Here is a 19,101-nt window from a genome sequence, read left to right on the forward strand (position 1 = left end):
AAGACCCCTGTGGCTGAGATCTAGTCTGTATCCTAGAGTGTTTTATGTACTTTTTGAAGTATTTTTTCACCAGTACTTAATAGCGACTCTTAGATCAAGCATTAGCTCCAGAGGAGTAAAAATCAGATTCCACAGATTTATACTAATGTACCTAACACAGGTGGTAATGGCTTTTTTAAAAAAACAGTCCAGGCCAGGCGCGGTCGTTCACGCCTGTAATCCCAGCGCTTTGGGAGTCCGTGGTGGGCGGATCACGAGGTCAGGAGTTCGAGATCAGCCTGGCCAACATGGTGAAAGCCTGTCTCTACTAAAAACACAAAATTAGCCAGGCATGGTGGCAGGTGCCTGTAATCCCAGCTACTCAAAGAAAACTGAGGCAGGAGAATCCCTTGAACCCAGGAGGCAGAGATTGCAGTGAGCTGAGACTGCACCACTGCACTCCAGCCCAGGCAACGGAGCGAGACTCCGTCTCAAAAAAGTCCAAACACACCAGGGGTTAAATAAGCTGCTTCTCTTTCCACTGTTTATTATTAATGTACAAAATATACAAAACCAAAAAAAAAAAAAAAAAATACTCATCCTCAAATCCATTTTGGCTCTAACCCAAGACCCTGCACAAAACCCAACCAATCCACTGTTTTCATAGAAAACAACTGATGCCAAGGTGAAGGAGAGAACTGGGAAAGGGCAAAATCATCTTGTCGAATCCACCCAGGAAGGCACCTGGTGGGGATTCAGAGGTGGTTGACAGGGTGAAGTAGCTGGAAAACTCCTTCACACTGGCAAGGTTCCAGGTGGGAGCAGGGAGTGAGCTAACTCCCAAAGGCAGTGCATGTAGTGTGACTTTCAGGCCCAGCACGCCAGGCCCAAGTTGATGAGAAGCTGGTCTCACTGAAGTATTTTATCAAGTCTCCAGACTGGCTGTAGTTGGCAAAGGCACACCAGCATCACTGGCCTCACCTTTGCCAGCTAAAACTTGCACCGGATGCAGATATGAGTTCACCGTCATCGAACCTAGCAGACCCAGGATGCAGACTGGGTGTTCACAGACAGTTCAAGGTCCCACTTGAGAAAGGACTCAGAATGCAGAGCCCACGCTGGGGGAGGAGTGGGGATGATGTGTGTTCCAGAACTCAAATCCAGCTGATTGAGCCCTCTCAGTGCAGTGGGATATACAATACCCCTTCACCATCTCCCCACCCCATGAGGAATAATGAACTGAGCTGGGATGATTTCTTAAGTGCAGCTGATCCTGTGTCAGAGTTCTGTGTGCATGTGGGGACCCGCAATAGAAGGGTAGGGGTGTTCTCCAGGATAACCAGCTTTAGGTTCTCAAGCATTAAGGGTAATACTGGAAAGGGGTTTGGGGTACAGGGCGAATCTTCTCAAAAAGTGAAGCCAACTGGGTCTCCTCTTCAGCAGTCCAGGAACGTTTCCAGTCTCTCTCCTCCCCAGACTGGAGGAAAATATGTACATCAATGCGCACCAGTGATCAGAAAACCCCCAGGAACCCAAGCAAGTGGGAACTGAGGGGGCCGGCTCCTCATCAGCTGGGGAAAAGGGAAAATGGGCCTCACAGAAGCCATAACAGGGTAGAAGGAGCGAGGCTGCAGTCCACAGGGGTTGTGTGAACGGGGCAGGCAAATGGTCCCTAGGGCAGTGGGGGCCCATTGACACCCGGGTGGTAGAAGGCACAGTTGTTCTCATAGCGGCAGTTGCCCTTCATCATGAAATGTCGGCAGACAGGGCGGTTTGACATGTCTGTGGGAATGATGGCAGAACAGTTAGACAGGAAATGGCTGAGGGCAATGCCACCCTCACCACCCCAGTCCATGGCATCCTAAGAACTTTCAGAGACACAGTCTTAGGGATTTGGGGGAAGGGCATAGAGTAGGAACTGCTATGCATACTAGGACATCAAAGAGACGGGAACCTCACGTTCTGCCTAGCTACCAACAGTAGTGACTCTCACCCACTCCCCAAAAGCTTGTATGGGACACCAAAGGGCATATGGGGGACAGGGAGCATCCTCACCTCCTCCATGGCTGTGGCCTCCATCGTGCCCTCGGTGGCCCCCTCCCCCGTGGCCAGGGCCATCATGGCCACGGTGCTCATGAGGTGGTCCTCGATGGTCATGGCCTCGGTGACCAGGGACATCATGAGGCCGGTGGCCATGGGGCCCCCCGTGTCCAGGGCCTTCATGGGGACGATGTCCACCACTTCCACCCATGCTTCCGCCAGGGCCTTCGTGGGGGCGATGTCCACCACCAGCACCCATTCCTCCACCAGGGCCTTCGTGGGGACGATGGCCACTGCCACCACTGATGCCACCACCAGGGCCTTCGTGGGGACGATGTCCTCCACCCCCACCCATGCTACCGCCAGGGCCTTCATGGGGGCGATGCCCACTGCCCATGCCACTGCCAGGGCCTTCGTGGGGACGATGTCCACTGCTGTTGCCCATGCCTCCACCAGGGCCTTCATGGGGACGATGCCCACCACCTCCAACCATGCCCCCACCAGGGCCCCCTCGTCCATTTGGGGGTCCTCCTCCAGAGCGACCTCCTCTGGCACCTCGGAATGGAGGAGGAGGAGGAGGAGGAGGTTCGTTTCCTCCTCGGCCACCTCGGCCTCTATGGTATGGTCCAGGACCTGGTCCTGGACCCCCCCGCATTGGGCCACCCCGCATAGGGTCGCCCGGGCCATCCCAGAAGGGATCACCCCCCCGGGGAGGGGGTGGAGGACCCAAAAGACGTGGACCCACTGGCCCACCAGGGCCTCCATGGGGACCTGTAAGGGGAGAAAAAAGAGAAAACAGTATCAGCTACCAGGAACTGCCATCTCCCAACCTAAACCACCTCACCTCCCACCTTCCAGTCAATCCTATACTATTATCAGACTGAAATTAAGCAGATAAGCCCATTCCAACCTTGTACTCACCACCTACCTGGCATAGGTCCCCCAGGTCCAGGGGGAAAGTGCTGCATGCCCTTGGGGCCCCCAGGACCCCCTGGTGGGAAACCATTGGCTATTGGGCCAGGGCCTAGGAGTCCATGTGGCACTGTTAATGAAAACAAGAGTAACACAGAATAAGCACTCTAGAAGACTGGCATGGTTTCCCATTTAGATGCACCCAACTGACCCTCTTAAACCGACCTGGCAGAGCAATGCTCTCTCTGTCCAGTCTTTCCCTCCCATTTCTTGCCTACTGTCCACAGCCCTGTACTCTTCTGCATCTGTGAAACCCTGCTTCCCCCACCTCCACTGCAGGCTTCCTCCCCCAGTCCCCTGGGGCTGGCCCTGAGGATTACCCAGCATCTGCTTGATCTTGTCTGAATAGTCTGGTTGTTTCAGTAGTTCCTCTGAAGGATGACTATTTGGGCTACCCTGTGAGGATGTGTAAACAGACAGGGTAACAACCATGGCGAAAGGGAGAGCCAAAGATTAGGGTAAGTGGGTAGATGTGGAGAACTGGGGTAAGGCGAATGGGAGACAGAGTGAGGAGAGAGCACTTAAGGAGGCTCCACAGAAGGTGGAAAAGGGGAAGGAGGGCGCATACCATGATGGAAGTGAGGATCTCCTGGACGTTAATGCCTCCTCCTCCAGGGCCTTGGGGGCCCTTTCCAGCACCCATGCTTCCCATAAGATTGGCCAGAACTGGAGGCAACTTGGAGCCTCCTGCCCCATCAGGTGAGCCACCTGACCCCCCAGGTTCCAGGGTCTCAACATACGGAGTGTCATCCATGGAACACTCCTGAAAGAAGAACAAAAAAATCAGGACTGACAGAACAGAGACATTCTCACATGAAAGATGCACTGAATTCAATGACCATCACAACTTCCATCATCACCTAACATTGACTTACCTCATCTAGGGGGATGAGTTTAGGGGGTATGGGCTCGTAGGGCTCCGGATCAGGCTCATGAGGACTATCAGGAACAGCACAGGTGAGGGAAAATAGTAGAATGATAGTCAAGTTATTAATTCAGGCCCTGAAAGTAATTTCTAACCTCCACCCCTTAATTACCCCAGCTCATGTTCCCCTCAGGAGTGTCCAAGCACTCACCATCCCAGGGCAGGAGCCCCACTCCGCTCACCTCTCCTTGTTCAGGAAGAGCTCCTGGAGGATCCCCTTCTCCCGCTCAGCCTGGATATATCGCTCCTGGCTATTGTTTCCAGGGGTGACAAGCGGTGACGGTAGAACCAGAGGCCGGGGGCACACCCAGGGCACCTTCTCCTCCATGTTATCATGGCTCAGACGCCGCGCTGTCTCAAATGCATGTCGGTCTGACAGTATCTCTCGCTTAGCTGCCTCACCAAAGTCCTTGATCTTATTCACATTTACTATCGGCAGAGGAAGAAAAGCAAGAGGGAAAGTAAGCACAACCAAGTTCTTTTAAAATCCCTTAAACACACCTGTTACATAGGAAATGACCTCTTACCTCGTTCAGTTTCATCCAATTCAAAATAGAAATATTCTCTCAGTTTGCCTTCCTCAGGCCACGTCACACTTTTCCTCTTCCTGCCTTTCCGGGTCAGTTGGTTAGGATCTCCAGGACTCTCCACTGGCTTGGCATCCAGAGCTCCTGGCTCCAAAGAGGCTGGAAGCAGAAGAGGTTTCAGACCCAGATCCCTCCTTTCAGAAAACCCCCCAAACTGAACCAGTTTCTAGATTACCTGTATCCATGAGCTCTGGGACTTCAACAGGGGGAACCGGGGTGCCTGGACGGTCTATGTCCATTGCCTCAGAAGGCGGTGCTGGTTCTGGGGAAGAAGGTTTGGCTGTGCTTGGTTCTGTGCTCGTTTTCCCTTCAAAGGGGCTCGGCTATTGTGAAAGAAAAGGAAGTGAACTGACTGGAAAGCCAAGGGCAAGGCAATTAGTCCAGGGTCCCAGGCACAATCCCCCAACAGTTCCTATATAAAGGAAGACTCTTATCTCCACACTGGTCTCACCTGCACCAGTCTACATCCAAGGCAAAACGCCTCTTGTTGTCCTCCCAGACAACTCCTAGCTGCTGTGCCCTTTCTTCTATTTTACCTTTTATACTCTGTCACTGAAACCCACTTTTAGGAGCTCATACCTTGGCAGCTGTAGGTGACAGCACTTTTTTCTTCTTCTTAATTTTGATGCCTGGAACAGGGGCTGAATTGAGAGCATCCAGAAAGCCCAGGCCCTCCATAGCTACAAAAAGAAAGAGCATCAAATGGCATCATCAGACTCAGACCTCCTTCACAATCCTACACCTACACACACAGTGCAGGCATAAAATGAGCCAATGAAGAGCCTGCCTCAACTTAGGACACGATAAGCTCAACAGGACCAGGAAGCACATGCAGGAGGATTCACACACGATATTCTTCTTGTTATTGTAGGTTTCTTGTGGTAGGCAAGCCATAGCTTTGGATGTGAATTCTATAGCTCAGGTAACTGATGAAGTGAGCCCCTGTGAACACGACAGATCACCTTGCCAGGCGCCCCTGACCAGTCACAAAATGGCACACCTCCCAATCTTATCTCTAAAATTACTCCTAACTGACCCCGGAAATGGGAGTTCCAGAGGTACAAAAAGTAAAGGGGACCAAGAAATCAAAGGAAAATGGAGGGAAATAATAAAAGAGAAGGGAAAAAAACTTCTCGTTCCCAGGGACATTCGTTCCCATAAGTTTGCTCCTGGCCAGGCGCGGTGGCTCACGCCTGAAATCCCAGCACTTTGGGAGGCCAAGGCGGGTGGATCATGAGGTCAGGAGATTGAGACCATCCTGGCTAACATGGTGAAATCCCGTCTCTCTAAAAATACAAAAAATTAGCCGGGCATGGTGGCGGGCGCCTGTAGTCCCAGCTACTCGGGAGGCTAAGGAAGGAGAATGGCATGAACCCGGGAGGCGGAGCTTGCAGTGAGCCAAGATCGTGCCACTGCACTCCAGCCTGGGCAACAGAGCAAGACTGTTATCAAAAAAAAAAAAAAAAAAGACTTTGCTCCTAATTCAAAGTACATCTCCCCACTTTAGACTCACGCTGTGGCGGAATGATCTTCACTTTGATCTCTTTGGTGGCATTAGGTGTTGTGTTGAGTGGCTTGTATTTCTTCTCTGCAGGGGGGGTAGCATCTCCTGGAGCAGCTACGTTGCTGTCAGAAGAGGAACTGTCATCAACATCTCTGACTCACCCCCACCTCTTGCTCTCTTGTGTCCACAGATCCACCCCATTCGGAACCTGAGAATATGGTCCATACCTCTGACGTTTGAGGGGGATGGGTTTAAGGTTGTACTTGTCAGAAACCACCACTGTGCTGGCGTTCTTCTTCACAGGCACCAAGGATGGTGTCTCCAGCTCTAGTCCTGGGGAAAGAAGCATGGTGTGGGCGGCTGAATTCAAACCCCCAAACCCCTTAATTTTCCTCCCGTTCTCACCCGCAAATATTCTTCTAGCCTTGTAACCAAAGCTTCCTCCGCTAATCTTCCCTCTTCCTTACAATTAACATTCCCCCATAAGGCTCTGGGTGTGCACATGCACACGAACTCTCCAGAGGCCAGCCGCCAGTCTTACCAGTGGAACGGAACTTGGCATGACTGGGTGCTGTGGTTCGAAGAGACTTGGGCTTCTCCCTCTTCTTCTCTGGGGCCTCCTCGGCCCGGGTCTCAGCCTTCACCTCTGTCAAAGGTCGCTCAGGAGGAGTAGTTCGACTTTTCCCCTCATCTTTACGTTTCTTCTTATCTTTCTCTGTTGGGAAAAAACAAAGCAGAAACGGATTTTATTTAAACACTGTCAGAAGTGAAGCAGACTGGGAGCACCTAAAGGCCACATCCCAGTAGGAAAGAAATAAATACAAAGGATAAAGGACTAAGGAGCTTACCAGTGGGCTGAGTACTGCTCTGAGAGCGGATGACAGCCATCCAGTCGCTGACAAGGACTGAGGCCAATTTCCGGAGCTCTGCAGGTGAGACAAAGGGGAAATGCCTAATAATGTAAAACATTCTTCCAGGAACAGAAAATGAGAGGTTTGAGAAAATATTGTGAAAATCTATGTAATGGAGAAAGTAATCCAAAGTTTTAAGAAGAACATGAGATATGCTTAAAAACCAAACTCTTAAAAAATAGAACAATGAATTAAGAGTTGTGTTCTACTCAAATAACTTTCAACTCTGATGTCATCACACCACTCTGGAGTAAAAAGACCTAATATTTATTTCAGAATACGTGGTTAAAATCTGCATTAGTAAAAGTCTACACATTGGGTGCAGTGTACACTGCTCGGGTGATGAGTGTACCAAAATCTCAGAAATCACCATTAAAGAACTTATACATGTAACCAAAATCCACCAATTCCTCAAAAACTACTGACTTTTTTTTAAAAAGCTACATTAGTTGCTTTACGTATAACATACCTAATTGTGGCTGGGCGCGGTGGCTCAAGCCTGTAATCCCAGCACTTTGGGAGGCCAAGACGGGCGGATCACGAGGTCAAGAGATCGAGACCATCCTGGCTAACACGGTGAAACCCCGTCTCTACTAAAAAATACAAAAAACTAGCCGGGGGAGGTGGCGGATGCCTGTAGTCCCAGCTACTCAGGAGGCTGAGGCAGGAGAATGGCGTAAACCCAGGAGGTGGAGCTTGCAGTGAGCTGAGATCCGGCCACTGCACTCCAGCCTGGGCGACAGAGCGAGACTCCGTCTCAAAAAAAAAAAACAAAAGCAAAAACACCTAATTGTTACAACAATCTGAAGACTTTCTATTTTCCTTTATAGATGTAAAAACAAGAATAAAATTGTTTCTAAATATATGAAAAAATACTTTTGTAACTCTTTCCTTTTGTACTTGGCAAATAACATCTCTGATCTATGGCACCTCTCTTCTGGCCAACATTTCCACTTATAGACTCATTTCATAATTTGTCATTTAATAGTAAGATTTTTCACAGAACACTAAAACATAACTTTTTAAAACAGTCATACAATTAGCAATTTCTGCACCTAAGCCAACATGAACCTCAATGCACGAATATCCTAAAACCTTTCTGGAGCAACTGATAACTATGGTTCCGGTGAGACTTAACTACAGCCGACAGGGAATATACAAATTTCAATATCTAAAGGAATGATGGTAATTAAATACATATTAAAGAGAGCAGCATAATTAAGCCAGTTGGAAATAGATTACTGCTCACTTGGTGGGAAACTAGTATCTTGTGTGCCTGGGTAGAGATAAAGGAAACTCTAAATTTCTAAAGGAGACAGGCTTTGTCTTCAATACAGAACTGTATGGTCCTTGCCAGAAGCTCCACAACTCCTTTAGAAAAGGAAAGAAATTAGGCCGGGCGCAGTGGCTCAAGCCTGTAATCCCAGCACTTTGGGAGGCCGAGGCGGGAGGATCACGAGGTCAGGAGATCGAGACCATCCTGGCTAACACGGTGAAACCCCGTCTCTACTAAAAAAATACAAAAAACTAGCCGGGCAAGGTGGCGGGCGCCTGTAGTCCCAGCTACTCCGGAGGCTGAGACAGGAGAATGGTGTAAACCCGGGAGGCGGAGCTTGCAGTGAGCTGAGATCTGGTCACTGCACTCCAGCCTGGACGGCAGAGCGAGACTCCGTCTCAAAAAAAAAAAAAAAAAAAGAAAAGGAAAGAAATCACAGCTTTGATATATTTCTTTTTTTTTTTTTTGAGACGGAGTCTCGCTCAGTCACCCAGGCCAGAGTGCAGTGGCGCAATGTTGGCCCACTGCAAGCTCCGCCTCCAGGTTCACGCTATTCTCCTGCCTCAGCCTCCCAAGTAGCTGGGACTACATGTGCCCACCACCACGCCCAGCTAATTTTTTGCATTTTTAGTAGAGACGGGGTTTCACCTTGTTAGCCAGGATGGTCTCGATCTCCTGACCTCGTGATCCGCCCGCCTCGGCCTCCCAAAGTGCTGGGATTACAGGCGTGAGCCACCGCGCCTGGCGCTTTGATGTATTTCAAGAGTCAAGATTTTGCCCATGTCCTACAGGAATATGTTTATTGGTAGAACTAGTATATCTGTTGTTAGGAAAACAGATATTAAAGTTCCCAGAATATGCTATAGTTAGAAAAACAGAAGTGAACGATGATGAGACACGCTAGGATGATACTATTTCCCACAGCGGATTTTAAGTGTATGTGTTTTATAACAAGCAATCTTAGGAATCAGCTTCCAGTTAAAGTATGGTGCCTTATATTCAGCAACAGAGAAATGAACAACTTTGGAACTGAGAACAGGAAAGAGGGTACAGGTTAGAGGAACTTTCTCTTTAAAAGAAGGAAAAAAAAAGCAAGGTGACACAGAAAGAGAAAAGTGAAGGGACAATCCAAGGATGGGAAAAGATATTAAGGTAATGAAGTGGAAGTAATAGAGAAAAGCCCATGAGAGAGCAGGAACGGCACCCTACCTTCATCCTCACTTGACTTGCTCAGCTGCTTCACCAGTTTAGCTGTGTTGTTCTATGAGAGATGGGAGCAACAGAAAGGTAAATGCCAGGAGGCATATAATTCCACTTAGAGCTAAAAATGACACAAGTTACAATGCTCCCCCCTCCCTTTTTTTTTTTTTTTTTTGAGACGGAGTCTCACTGTCTTGCCCAGGCTAGAGTGCATGGCGCAATCTTGGCTCACTGCAGCCTCAATCTCCCAGACTCAAATGATTCTCCCACCTGAGTCTCCTAAATAACTGAGTCTACAGGCATGCACCACCACCAACACATCTGGGTAAATTTTATTTTTTGTAGAGACAAGGTTTTATCATTTTTGCCCAGGCTGGTCTTAAACTACTGGGCTCAAGCAATCCACCCACCTCAGCATCCCAAAGTGTTGAGATTACAGGTGTGAGCCACCACACCCGGCTGACACATTCTTTTCTTTGGGGGTGGGGGACAAGTCTCGCTTTGTCACCCAGGCTGGAGTGCAGTGTGCGATCTCGCTCACTGCAACCTCCACCTCCTGGGTTCAAGCGATTCTCCAGCCTCAGCCTCCTGATTAGCTGGGACTACAGATGCATGCCACCATGCCTGGCTAATTTTTTGTATTTTTAGTGGAGACGAGGTTTCATCGTGTTAGCCAGGATGGTCTCAGTCTCCTGACCGCGTGATCTGCCTGCCTCGGCCTCCCAAAGTGCTGAGATTACAGGCGTGAGCCACCGCACCCAGGCACCACACACTTATTAAAGGAGATAAATTTAAACCAAGTCTTCTTATTCTAAATTCTTTTTCTGCCATTCTACCTCACAGGCCCAAGATTACAGCCAACATCAGTCAGTGTTGAGTTTTCATCTGTTAGACTAAACCAAAAAAAGAAGAATCAGGGTTTAAAGACTAAAGGTACCTGCTTGAGATGGTCTACAGTGAGTGGTAGGTGCTGCAGGGTCAGTAGTATTTGCTGGAGGAGGGGAACGTTGTTGGTTGTCTTTGAATACGTCAGCCAATTGTTAAGAAGTTTGTAGCCGCCAACGTCAATAAACCTGCAGGCAGGCAGGAGAGTCTATCAGTAACACCCTTTCTAGGTTTTGAAAGTACCACATCCCACGATGCCAGTCTCCCATCAATGACCCTGGAACCCCATGCCTCACCGCCCCATCTTTTAGCTACATCTTCCCATTCCAACCATCTAGATCCCCACTTACTTGACCAGTATTTCTGGTGAACGGGTCTGCAGGAGAATGTTCAAGTAAGTGCATCGACTCACCATCTTTCGTGCTTCCTTCATCAAACTGCAGGATATGAGTGAGGGTTAGAAATGAAGCAGCCAGTATCTCTTCTCTTAGCAAAAGTGCCTCTCTAATCTGTGAACTGCCTAGAGATTCCTGATGATTTGGGACTTTGCTCCAGAGAAGGGGAGTCACATATACCTCTAGGAGGACGGGATGGATCCAGTGCGACATGGAAACTTATGGGAGAACAGAGACACCGAAGTCCCTGACCTGGGGAGGAGAGCATCACTGCCTCCCTCACACACAGGACGAATGTCATTCTGCCCCCAGGTGATACAGCTAGCCCTCAACAACTGTCCCTAAGTCTGTTCAAGACTGGCTTATTTACTCTCCCCTGAAAAACCTGAGAATCCCTGAAGGAAAATAACATTATAGGTAGGTGGAACACAAACCAAAACAATCTAGAATTCTGTTACCAGGCTACCCTGCTCTCATTCCAACATATGACTCCCTTGGGACTGTGGACGTCCAAATCTCCAGCTTCCGCTATGGTCAGAAACCAAATGATCATCTTTTCCTATCCCTTACCCTAAAATTGTTAGATTTTAATCCTATTGCACTGTCTGTCTTTCCCTTTCCTTTCCAGGATCATTCCAGTCTGCCTCAACTGCAGCCATATTTTAACACACAATATTCTCCACTCACAATGAATCCAAAAAAGGGTAAAGACTCACCTGAAGATCTTGGAAATCCCATCCACACTTTTGACTTCCCCATCTCGGTTAAGGAAGCTGTCCAGGCCCTTGAGAAGTTCTTTGGGGTCTATGGGACCAGAACCCATGATGGTGGTTTCTATGGTAAGAGGACAAAACAAACAAACCCACAGAATAAATGGGTGGCAAGGACTACCCGAGTAGGCCCTCTAATAAACCACATCTCTACATCTGACCAAGTATAGTGACTATTCAACTACGCTTTTTTTAGATATGAAAAATCAACACAGACCACTTGCCACTACCGAGAAAATAGCCCCAAGTTAAACATGGGGAGCGTATCTGACTGAACAGGAAAGCAATTCGATTGGAGGACTAGGGCAGCACACCTGTCCCTCCCTCTCAGCAGCATCCTTCCTAGGATGGCTAACTTCACTCGATCGTACTAGAGCTAAGATTTAGTTCTCATAACAAGATGTTCAACTCTCCAGGGCATTTGTACCTATTGTTAAGTCCTGTCTTCCCTAGTTGCTGAAAAATCTGGCTTGAAAAACAGCCTATAACTTGACAGAAATTGGGCCAATCTTGGGTGTTTGAGCTAAATGTCTTGTAAGAGTTGATTCCTTTTTATCTTAGCCCACTAAGAGTCATAATCACGACATAAGGCAAGATATGTATCAGCTGAAGTGGTAGATGAGAGAGAACAAAACAAAACTTGAAAACAGAATCCCTCCCTAAGGAGATCTGGAGGTAGGTGCCAGATATTGAGACAAATGGATGCAAGGAAATCAAGCAGGTCCTCCTAGGCCTTGAATAGACTGTCACCCATTAACCAAACACTGCACAAGTTTTTACTGTCTCCATGTTAAATGGAAGCTAGTGGTTTGTGCTTTCAAAAGCAAAGATGTGAATCTGGTCCTCTCCTCAAAAATCACGCTGTGGATCCCCTAGCAAAGCCTAAAACTGAAAACCATGGAAACTAAAGAATGGAAGAGATAAAGTCAAATGCTAGACAAATTCCCTTTTAAGCAGCTGTTTTAGACCAGGCTGGAAAAGGAATTAGTTAAAAGCTAAGCTCCTTTTATGGGACAAGGCAGAATTGAAGCTCCAGAAAGGTAATTTACGATCAATATTGTTCTGATTGGGATTTTTATCTACACTGCCTCTAAATACTTGCTTCTAAGAACCAAAAAAGAGGCCAGGTGCTGTGGTTCATGCCTGTAATCCCAGCACTTTGGGAGGCCAAGGTGGGCAGATTCCTTGAGCATAAGAGTTTGAAACCAGCCTCGGCAACATGGCGAAACCTCATCTCTACAAAACATAAGCTGAGTATGATGGTGTGCACCTGTAGTCCCAGCTACCCGGGAAGCTGAGGTGGGAAAACGGGAGGACTGCTTGAGCCCAGGGACATTGAGGCTACAAGGAGCTGTGACTGTGCCACTGCACTCCAGCCTGAGCGACAGAGTAAGACCCTGTCTCAAAAACAAACAAAAAACCACCAGAAAAGAAAGCCATTTCAGCAATATCTGCCTTTGGGCAATAAGGCCAACACTGGGTAGCAAGGAAGAGGCAAGAACAAAACCTTCCTCATCCTACATCTAGCACAGAGGTAACAGACACAATCCCAGCAGAAGGGTAGAAAAATCAGTATTTTACAAAGATGAGTATTTTTGTGCTGGAAAAAACACAGGTTTCTTGTAAGATAATGCAAATTAATTCTATTTGTTCTCAAACAAAAGAAAAAACATAAGCACAACAATCTCAGCCTTTTAGTCCTCCCAACAAAAAGGTTAATAAATTTCCAAATGTGTAGGTCCTAACAACCTAGGCGAGCAGCAGCAGAAGCAGGGAGGAGGCAGCCAGGAAGGGAAGAAGTATAATCTTGGCTCTGGAGATCATAACCTGTGGGCCGAACAGAGGGAGAGATGAGGCAAGAAATGTTGAGAAGTCGCTGCTGCCCTGGAACCTCTACAAGTACAAGCGGAACCTGAGGTCACAGAAAAAACATTCAAGGAGAATACTGGAAAAGATTAGACGTTCGTGGGCCAAATCCACTCAAATATGGTGATTCTTACACAGACAGACACAGAAATAAAGGTATTCTTCCCATGTAGTGAGATACTATAAAGTGATCTACAGCACCTATAAAGAGATATGATAAAGGGACATATAAAACAGATATCACATCTGTTGGAGACTGGAAAAGCAATGTATGGGTTCCAATAGTAACATACAAGCAATCAAGAAGACTAAGAAATTTTTAAAACTCTATATACATATACACACATACCTACCATTAGATTCCCAAAGCAAAATATATGCGATTTGACAAAAGGCCTTGAATTAAACATCATTTCAAACCAGTTCCCCTTGACTTGACTGATTCAAACCCAGGGCTGAATATATATAACCCTGGAGAATTCCCTTTGGCATATCCAACTGCAAGCTAAGCCAATAAATAGACCAGCTACCCCTATTTCCTTCAGACACTAAATAAACTGTCATCTGAGCTCAAGTGTTCCTTCAGAGGATGGGAGACAAGACAGAAGAGCCAGTCTTAGAAAAATGGACCAATGAGTACAAAGCTAAATTCTGTCCAGAGCCCTCTGCTGGGAATGGGATCCAGGTACTTTTTTATTCCCATTTGTATAAACAAGAATAAAAACCATTAATAGTCAAAGGGAAGCTAAGAGACAAAGCAAAATTAGTGTTAAATATTCATTTTCCACTACTTGTATTTTGGAAATATAAGTGAAATTTTGTCTCATTAGCACCAATCTTGATAAAATGTAAGTGGGTTTTCTCATGATGGCCTTCCTTTAGGCAGATTCATTCTTATTTAAAATTAAGGACCCCAAGTGTCTTATAACCTAGTTTCCTTACTTGGAAGTCAGTATATTTCGGGAAAAAACCAAACAAGTTCCAAGGCACTGAAGTGGGAAGGAATGTAAAGTCCAACATTCCGGGCACAGGGCTACAGCTGAGAAGGCAAACTGAGTTGATGAAGGAAGGCAGAGACTGTGACTAAGTGTTGTAACATTACCTACTCAGGATCTGGAGTCTAGAATGAAAGCTTGAGAAAGCTTTCTGGAACCCGAATAATCCAGGGCATGATTATGTCTTCTTTTAATGAGCTGCTATTTCCTTGACTGCAGAACATACACAAGGTGGGGAGTAAGGGAGCAACCCCCTGGCCTACCTCCACCTCATCCTAAGCTATGCTTTCCTTATGGAGATGTTTCAGGCAGAGCCATACTCTACTGGCACAAGGCACTGGGGAATTTTCTACCATTTTTACCAGAGATAAATGTCTGTGACACCAACTCCTGCCTTCAAAATGAATTTTACTTGAAGGCTATTCAATTAAATAGGGTGAAAAAATATCCAGCATGGCTAAAGTTATTCCACATCCATCACCAATGAACAGGACTGAATTGGTTCAGGATAAAAATTCTGTGCAAGTCGGAGCTCTTTAAAAAATAACTGTCTTCTAACAAAAGGAGAAAAAAGTCCCAAATTTACCTTAATTTAGAGGCACTTCTGGAAATGAAAATGATTTGTACCTAACTCATGTTCCCCTTCCTTTCTTCAGTGTTTTAGGCATTTCCTAGTTTGACTCAATAGTGGACTGAATTATGTCTCTCAGGTGATTCATCACAAGGTCATAACTTTCTTCCAAGTAGTAAGCCCCTACCCCTCAAAGTCATTTTGCAAACCTGATAATGAGCTCCTCAAAAGCTTATCTGCCTTTCAATAAAGATGCAAAATGATACACCACCCCAACTCATAGAAAAAGACCCCAGACTAGAACTGTGGCCACAAACTACAAGGATCAGGTTTTCCAAGATTCTCTGAATGGATGTAGTTCCCCTAGTAGACCTTGCTTCCCATCTCCCATGTTAAGGAAGATCTTCTTTATTAATCCCCTGGCTCACTAGTTATCAGGAACCCCAGTGGGTAGAATGTTCAGCTCCCAAGGAAGATATGCTGCAGAGGCACATGGCAAACTGCTTAAAAGAAAAAAACAACAAAACAAAACAAAAAAAACTTGTGGTCAATAGACATGTGGAAGAGTCCCTCCCATCCAATCCAGAAGTTTAAGTAATAATTTGAGAATCTGTACCCAGTAGGAAATTAGCCCTAAGTCTCACCCACATCACCACAGGGCAGTTGTGCTTTCCAATTCTGCCTAATTGGAAACCTCCATGCTTCAGTGCAGGACTTTTAAAAATTAAAATTATATGGAGAGTCTGATAAAGATTTGGCTTTGAAAAAGTTGGGGGAAGAAAGGAACTAGACACCCAATACCACCCTCAGATAGGGCATGGCTTCTGAACATGCACCAACTGCCACAGCACTGCATGAGTTGAAAAATGAAGAGGACATCATTTTTTCATTAATGCTTTCAAGGAATTTCTTTTAGAAGGGAAGGAAAAAGAAATTCAAAAAAGGTGGCTCTTTGGGGAAAAAAAAAATGAAAATTGTGAAATGTAATACCAGAAAGGTTTTGCTTACCAGAAACCGTAGCTTGATTCCCCCTGCCTTGAGTTTACAACTGCCGCCTCCTTTCCTAAAGATTCACTTCTTATCCTAGTACCAATGTACAGGAACTAAGCAAGTGCAGAACGTGATACAGCACTGAATACAGTTTATCCCCAAACTGAGAGGTGGGAATGAGGGCGATTTAGAAGAAAGTCCTAAAAGTACCCACCTTCCCCCGATTCTCATTACAAAGCAACCAAACGCAGGAGGCCCAAAGACTGATTCCTGAGCAGAAATGGCACATTTCAGTGTCATCAGGCCCGTTTATCTCGAAGGTACTCTCGCAAGCCCTTGTGTCTTTCCCATCTCCCTCTACACACATATATACATACACACACGCTCTCACACATCCTCAAAGTTTCCCAATCTTAGGTTTGCCTGTTTTTTCACCCCTGGCAGCTGAAGTGGGGAAAAATTACAAGCAGTTGTGATGAGTGAAAGAAAGTGAAAATAAAAACTGGTTCTATAAAAACTAGAACTACCCAAGGAGATGGACAGCCTTAATACTTAATTCCTATAAGCGTTCATCCCGTTAAGGTATTTTATATAATGAAAATGAGGAAAATGTCTTCTCCCTAGCAGCAACGAGCACAGGGAGTGCAAAGGCATCTGCTCAGGGGTGGAGCTTCAAGAGGGTGGAGAAAGGAGGAAGAAAGCTGATTACATCACCTTTCAAGGCTGCTCCTCCCCCTTGACCAAGTTTCTAGGGCGGCCCTAAGCAAGCTCAGGATGGCAAAAGGGGAAGAAAAACAACAAAGACGGAGGGACGCCATTTTGTAATGGAGAAAGAGGACTCGAACTTTAAAAAGCCACCCAGCTCTGCCGGTAGCTTCAGTTACATTATAAAAACACCTTTTTAGTAAAAAAGCCAAAAGCCAGTTCCCCATTGTGAATAATCTTTGACCTATTTTGATCAGTAAGAGCGTAGTGAAAATTAAAGCAATCAAAATATTAGAACAATTTTCTGCAGGGAAGAACTGAATTTGCAACGGAGGTTCAACCGGCTACCATCGACCACCCCCATCCTCCCTATAGAGGGAAAGGGGGAGGAAGGACTTGGACCCCTCTCAACAAATAGGGTTGAGGTGGGAGGACAGGAAAAAAAATGGGTCAAGACACAACCTGCAACGCCGCTTGGAAGACAAAAGGACAAGGAAAGTCGCCATATTGAAGCAGGGAAGAAAAAAATTCCTTTTAACGACACAAATCTTTTAGAAAGCTAGCATTCAATTGCACTAAATGGCTTTTAAAATTATACTCCTAAATTCCACATTCCCCAACCTTTCCACCCTCTATTTAACTGTACCTCCCCCACCAAAAAATATCAAGTTAAAATGTTAATCACTCTTTTGCTTTTAAATACCTATGCAATCTGCAACAATTATAAGACATTCTTTACCTCCCCAACTATTATCTTGTATGTACTGGCACTAAGATTATATTTTGTCCTAAGTGTCTTGCAATCTTTATTCCTAGATTGCCACCTATTTTAACCACACAAATACACCCCAAACAAATTACATTAAAATTGAGAGGATTTAACAGTCATTTAAAAAGTTATAGCGAGCTATTACTTCTCTGCCCATCTCCTTACCCTGCAATCTTTATGTACAGATTGCTTATTAATCTGGCAAATTGAAAGGCACCCTGCTTGTCTCACACACAAAGAAGTGGTACTTCTGGGCCACAAGATCCACCATCTCTTGTATGTGAGCTCATTAACCCTTTCGAAGACTGCTGCTAACCAGAGGAAGGTAACCATTCCTCCTTATATAAACACGTTATGGCTTTGGCAGTCTGGAAATTGGCTGGATTACCAAGGGTTAACCATCAAAATCCTTACTTGCTGGCCCTCCCTCCACCCTCTCTTTGCCTGCAGCAGGGCAGGGAAGAGATAGGTGGTAGGGGAGAGAGAACAAGACTGTTTAGACCCACAGGCCCTTTTTAATGGAGATTAAGTGACCATATTGGTCCTTCTCCACTTCTCTATTTGTTCTATGGTCTCATTTCTTCCTCTCATTATTTTTGGTTTCACAACGGGAAACGTTGACTTCTTGTTGCAAGGCTGGTTTTTGAAAATTCGACACTTACTATCCAATTTTTTTGCGACGTCAGCACCTCGGGCTCAGGGGGGAGGGGGTAAAATTTTGGAGGAAAAAAAATAAAACAACCAACCAGGACCCAAAACTCAATTATTTAGGGGGCCTCATTGGATCAAAAAGTCTTTTAAAAAATAAAGGCCAACTCAGTATTCATTTTCCCCCCCACCCAACTCCATTTAGGGAGGGGGGTCGCAGAAAAAAGTTCTGAGTGGATTCAAAAAAGTAAACGCTGGATGAGTGAATTTGGGTGGTTTGGGAAGGGAGGGTGGTTGATTATTTTTCAAGTTATGTGGTGACGGTCCTTCGGCCACAGATTTCAAGTCCCAAGCAGCGTGGGCTGGTGGGGTGGGCAAGATAGGTGGGAAGGGGCTGAAGACACAAGTGGTTGGGCTGGTGGCTGCTGTTTTCCCTTTCCCCCCTCTCAGGATCCTTTCAAGGGCTTAGATGTTGCTGCGGCTTGTTTCTGTTTTCCTCGTGGTCGGCCTGTCTTTCTCCGAGAAAATTCAAACCTGGGATAAAAGGAACACAAGGGAGAAAGATGTAATCAGTACGGGTTGCTTCAAAACACCCAGAAATGCCATCTTTGCTGTCCCCAAACAAACCTCTGTGTCCCATCCTGATCGCAGCCGCTTTAAGCCGTGGCTCTCAAATGAACCCATCCCTACCCCGCTTCCCAGATCCAACGCTCTCCGCAAAATTTTACCCACTAAACAACAAGGTATGCAAACTTACCTCTAAACGAACCCCAGAATGGCGGCCGCCCGCTCGGGTGGAGTCTTTTATACCCGGACGCCGCCCAACGCGCCCAAACGTGCTAGTGAAACGCCCTTGTCGCGAGACATTATACGCGAGGCGTGAACTCATTGGTCAACCTAAATGACAATTCGCCAGCTGATTGGCTAGTCTCACTTCACCTTTGCTCCGCCCCTTCCCCTGGCACTCTCTTCCGCCTCCTTTCTGCCTCTCTGTCGCGTGCGCGTGACCACAGAGCCCAGCACCTCCCTTTCCTCTGCTTCCGCCACTTCCGCCCTGGAGAACATTTCTCACTCAGGGTTGGTAGAAACGTATCGGAGCATGCGCACTGAGAG

At 46.5% G+C, this 19,101-nt stretch overlaps 1 protein-coding gene across 2 annotated transcripts; it reads right to left on the reverse strand.

The window, feature by feature from the left end:
• Positions 1–496: 496 nt before the first annotated feature.
• PPP1R10 (protein phosphatase 1 regulatory subunit 10) lies at positions 497–18,860 on the reverse strand. 2 transcript variants are annotated; one of them, XM_023194423.2, is made up of 20 exons: positions 18,746–18,860; positions 18,003–18,522; positions 11,391–11,508; positions 10,630–10,716; positions 10,332–10,467; positions 9,404–9,455; positions 6,856–6,933; positions 6,549–6,722; positions 6,235–6,340; positions 6,017–6,129; positions 5,083–5,183; positions 4,679–4,826; positions 4,444–4,602; positions 4,099–4,345; positions 3,867–3,930; positions 3,560–3,754; positions 3,312–3,387; positions 2,948–3,061; positions 2,035–2,790; positions 497–1,761 (listed from the first exon to the last, which is right to left on the reverse strand). In XM_023194423.2, the coding sequence occupies exons 3-20, from the start codon at positions 11,495–11,497 to the stop codon at positions 1,652–1,654; spliced, it is 2,823 nt and encodes a 940-aa protein (XP_023050191.1). In that variant the 5' UTR covers positions 11,498–11,508; positions 18,003–18,522; positions 18,746–18,860; the 3' UTR covers positions 497–1,651. The 2 variants fall into 2 exon arrangements, with proteins under 2 accessions (XP_023050191.1, XP_023050193.1); XM_023194425.2 differs by lacking the exon at positions 18,746–18,860 and adding an exon at positions 18,616–18,705 and having other exon boundaries at positions 502–1,761.
• Positions 18,861–19,101: the final 241 nt, after the last annotated feature.

The sequence above is a fragment of the Piliocolobus tephrosceles genome, chromosome 5 (genome assembly GCF_002776525.5).
Source record: "Piliocolobus tephrosceles isolate RC106 chromosome 5, ASM277652v3, whole genome shotgun sequence".
Classification (NCBI taxonomy): Eukaryota; Metazoa; Chordata; class Mammalia; order Primates; family Cercopithecidae; genus Piliocolobus; species Piliocolobus tephrosceles.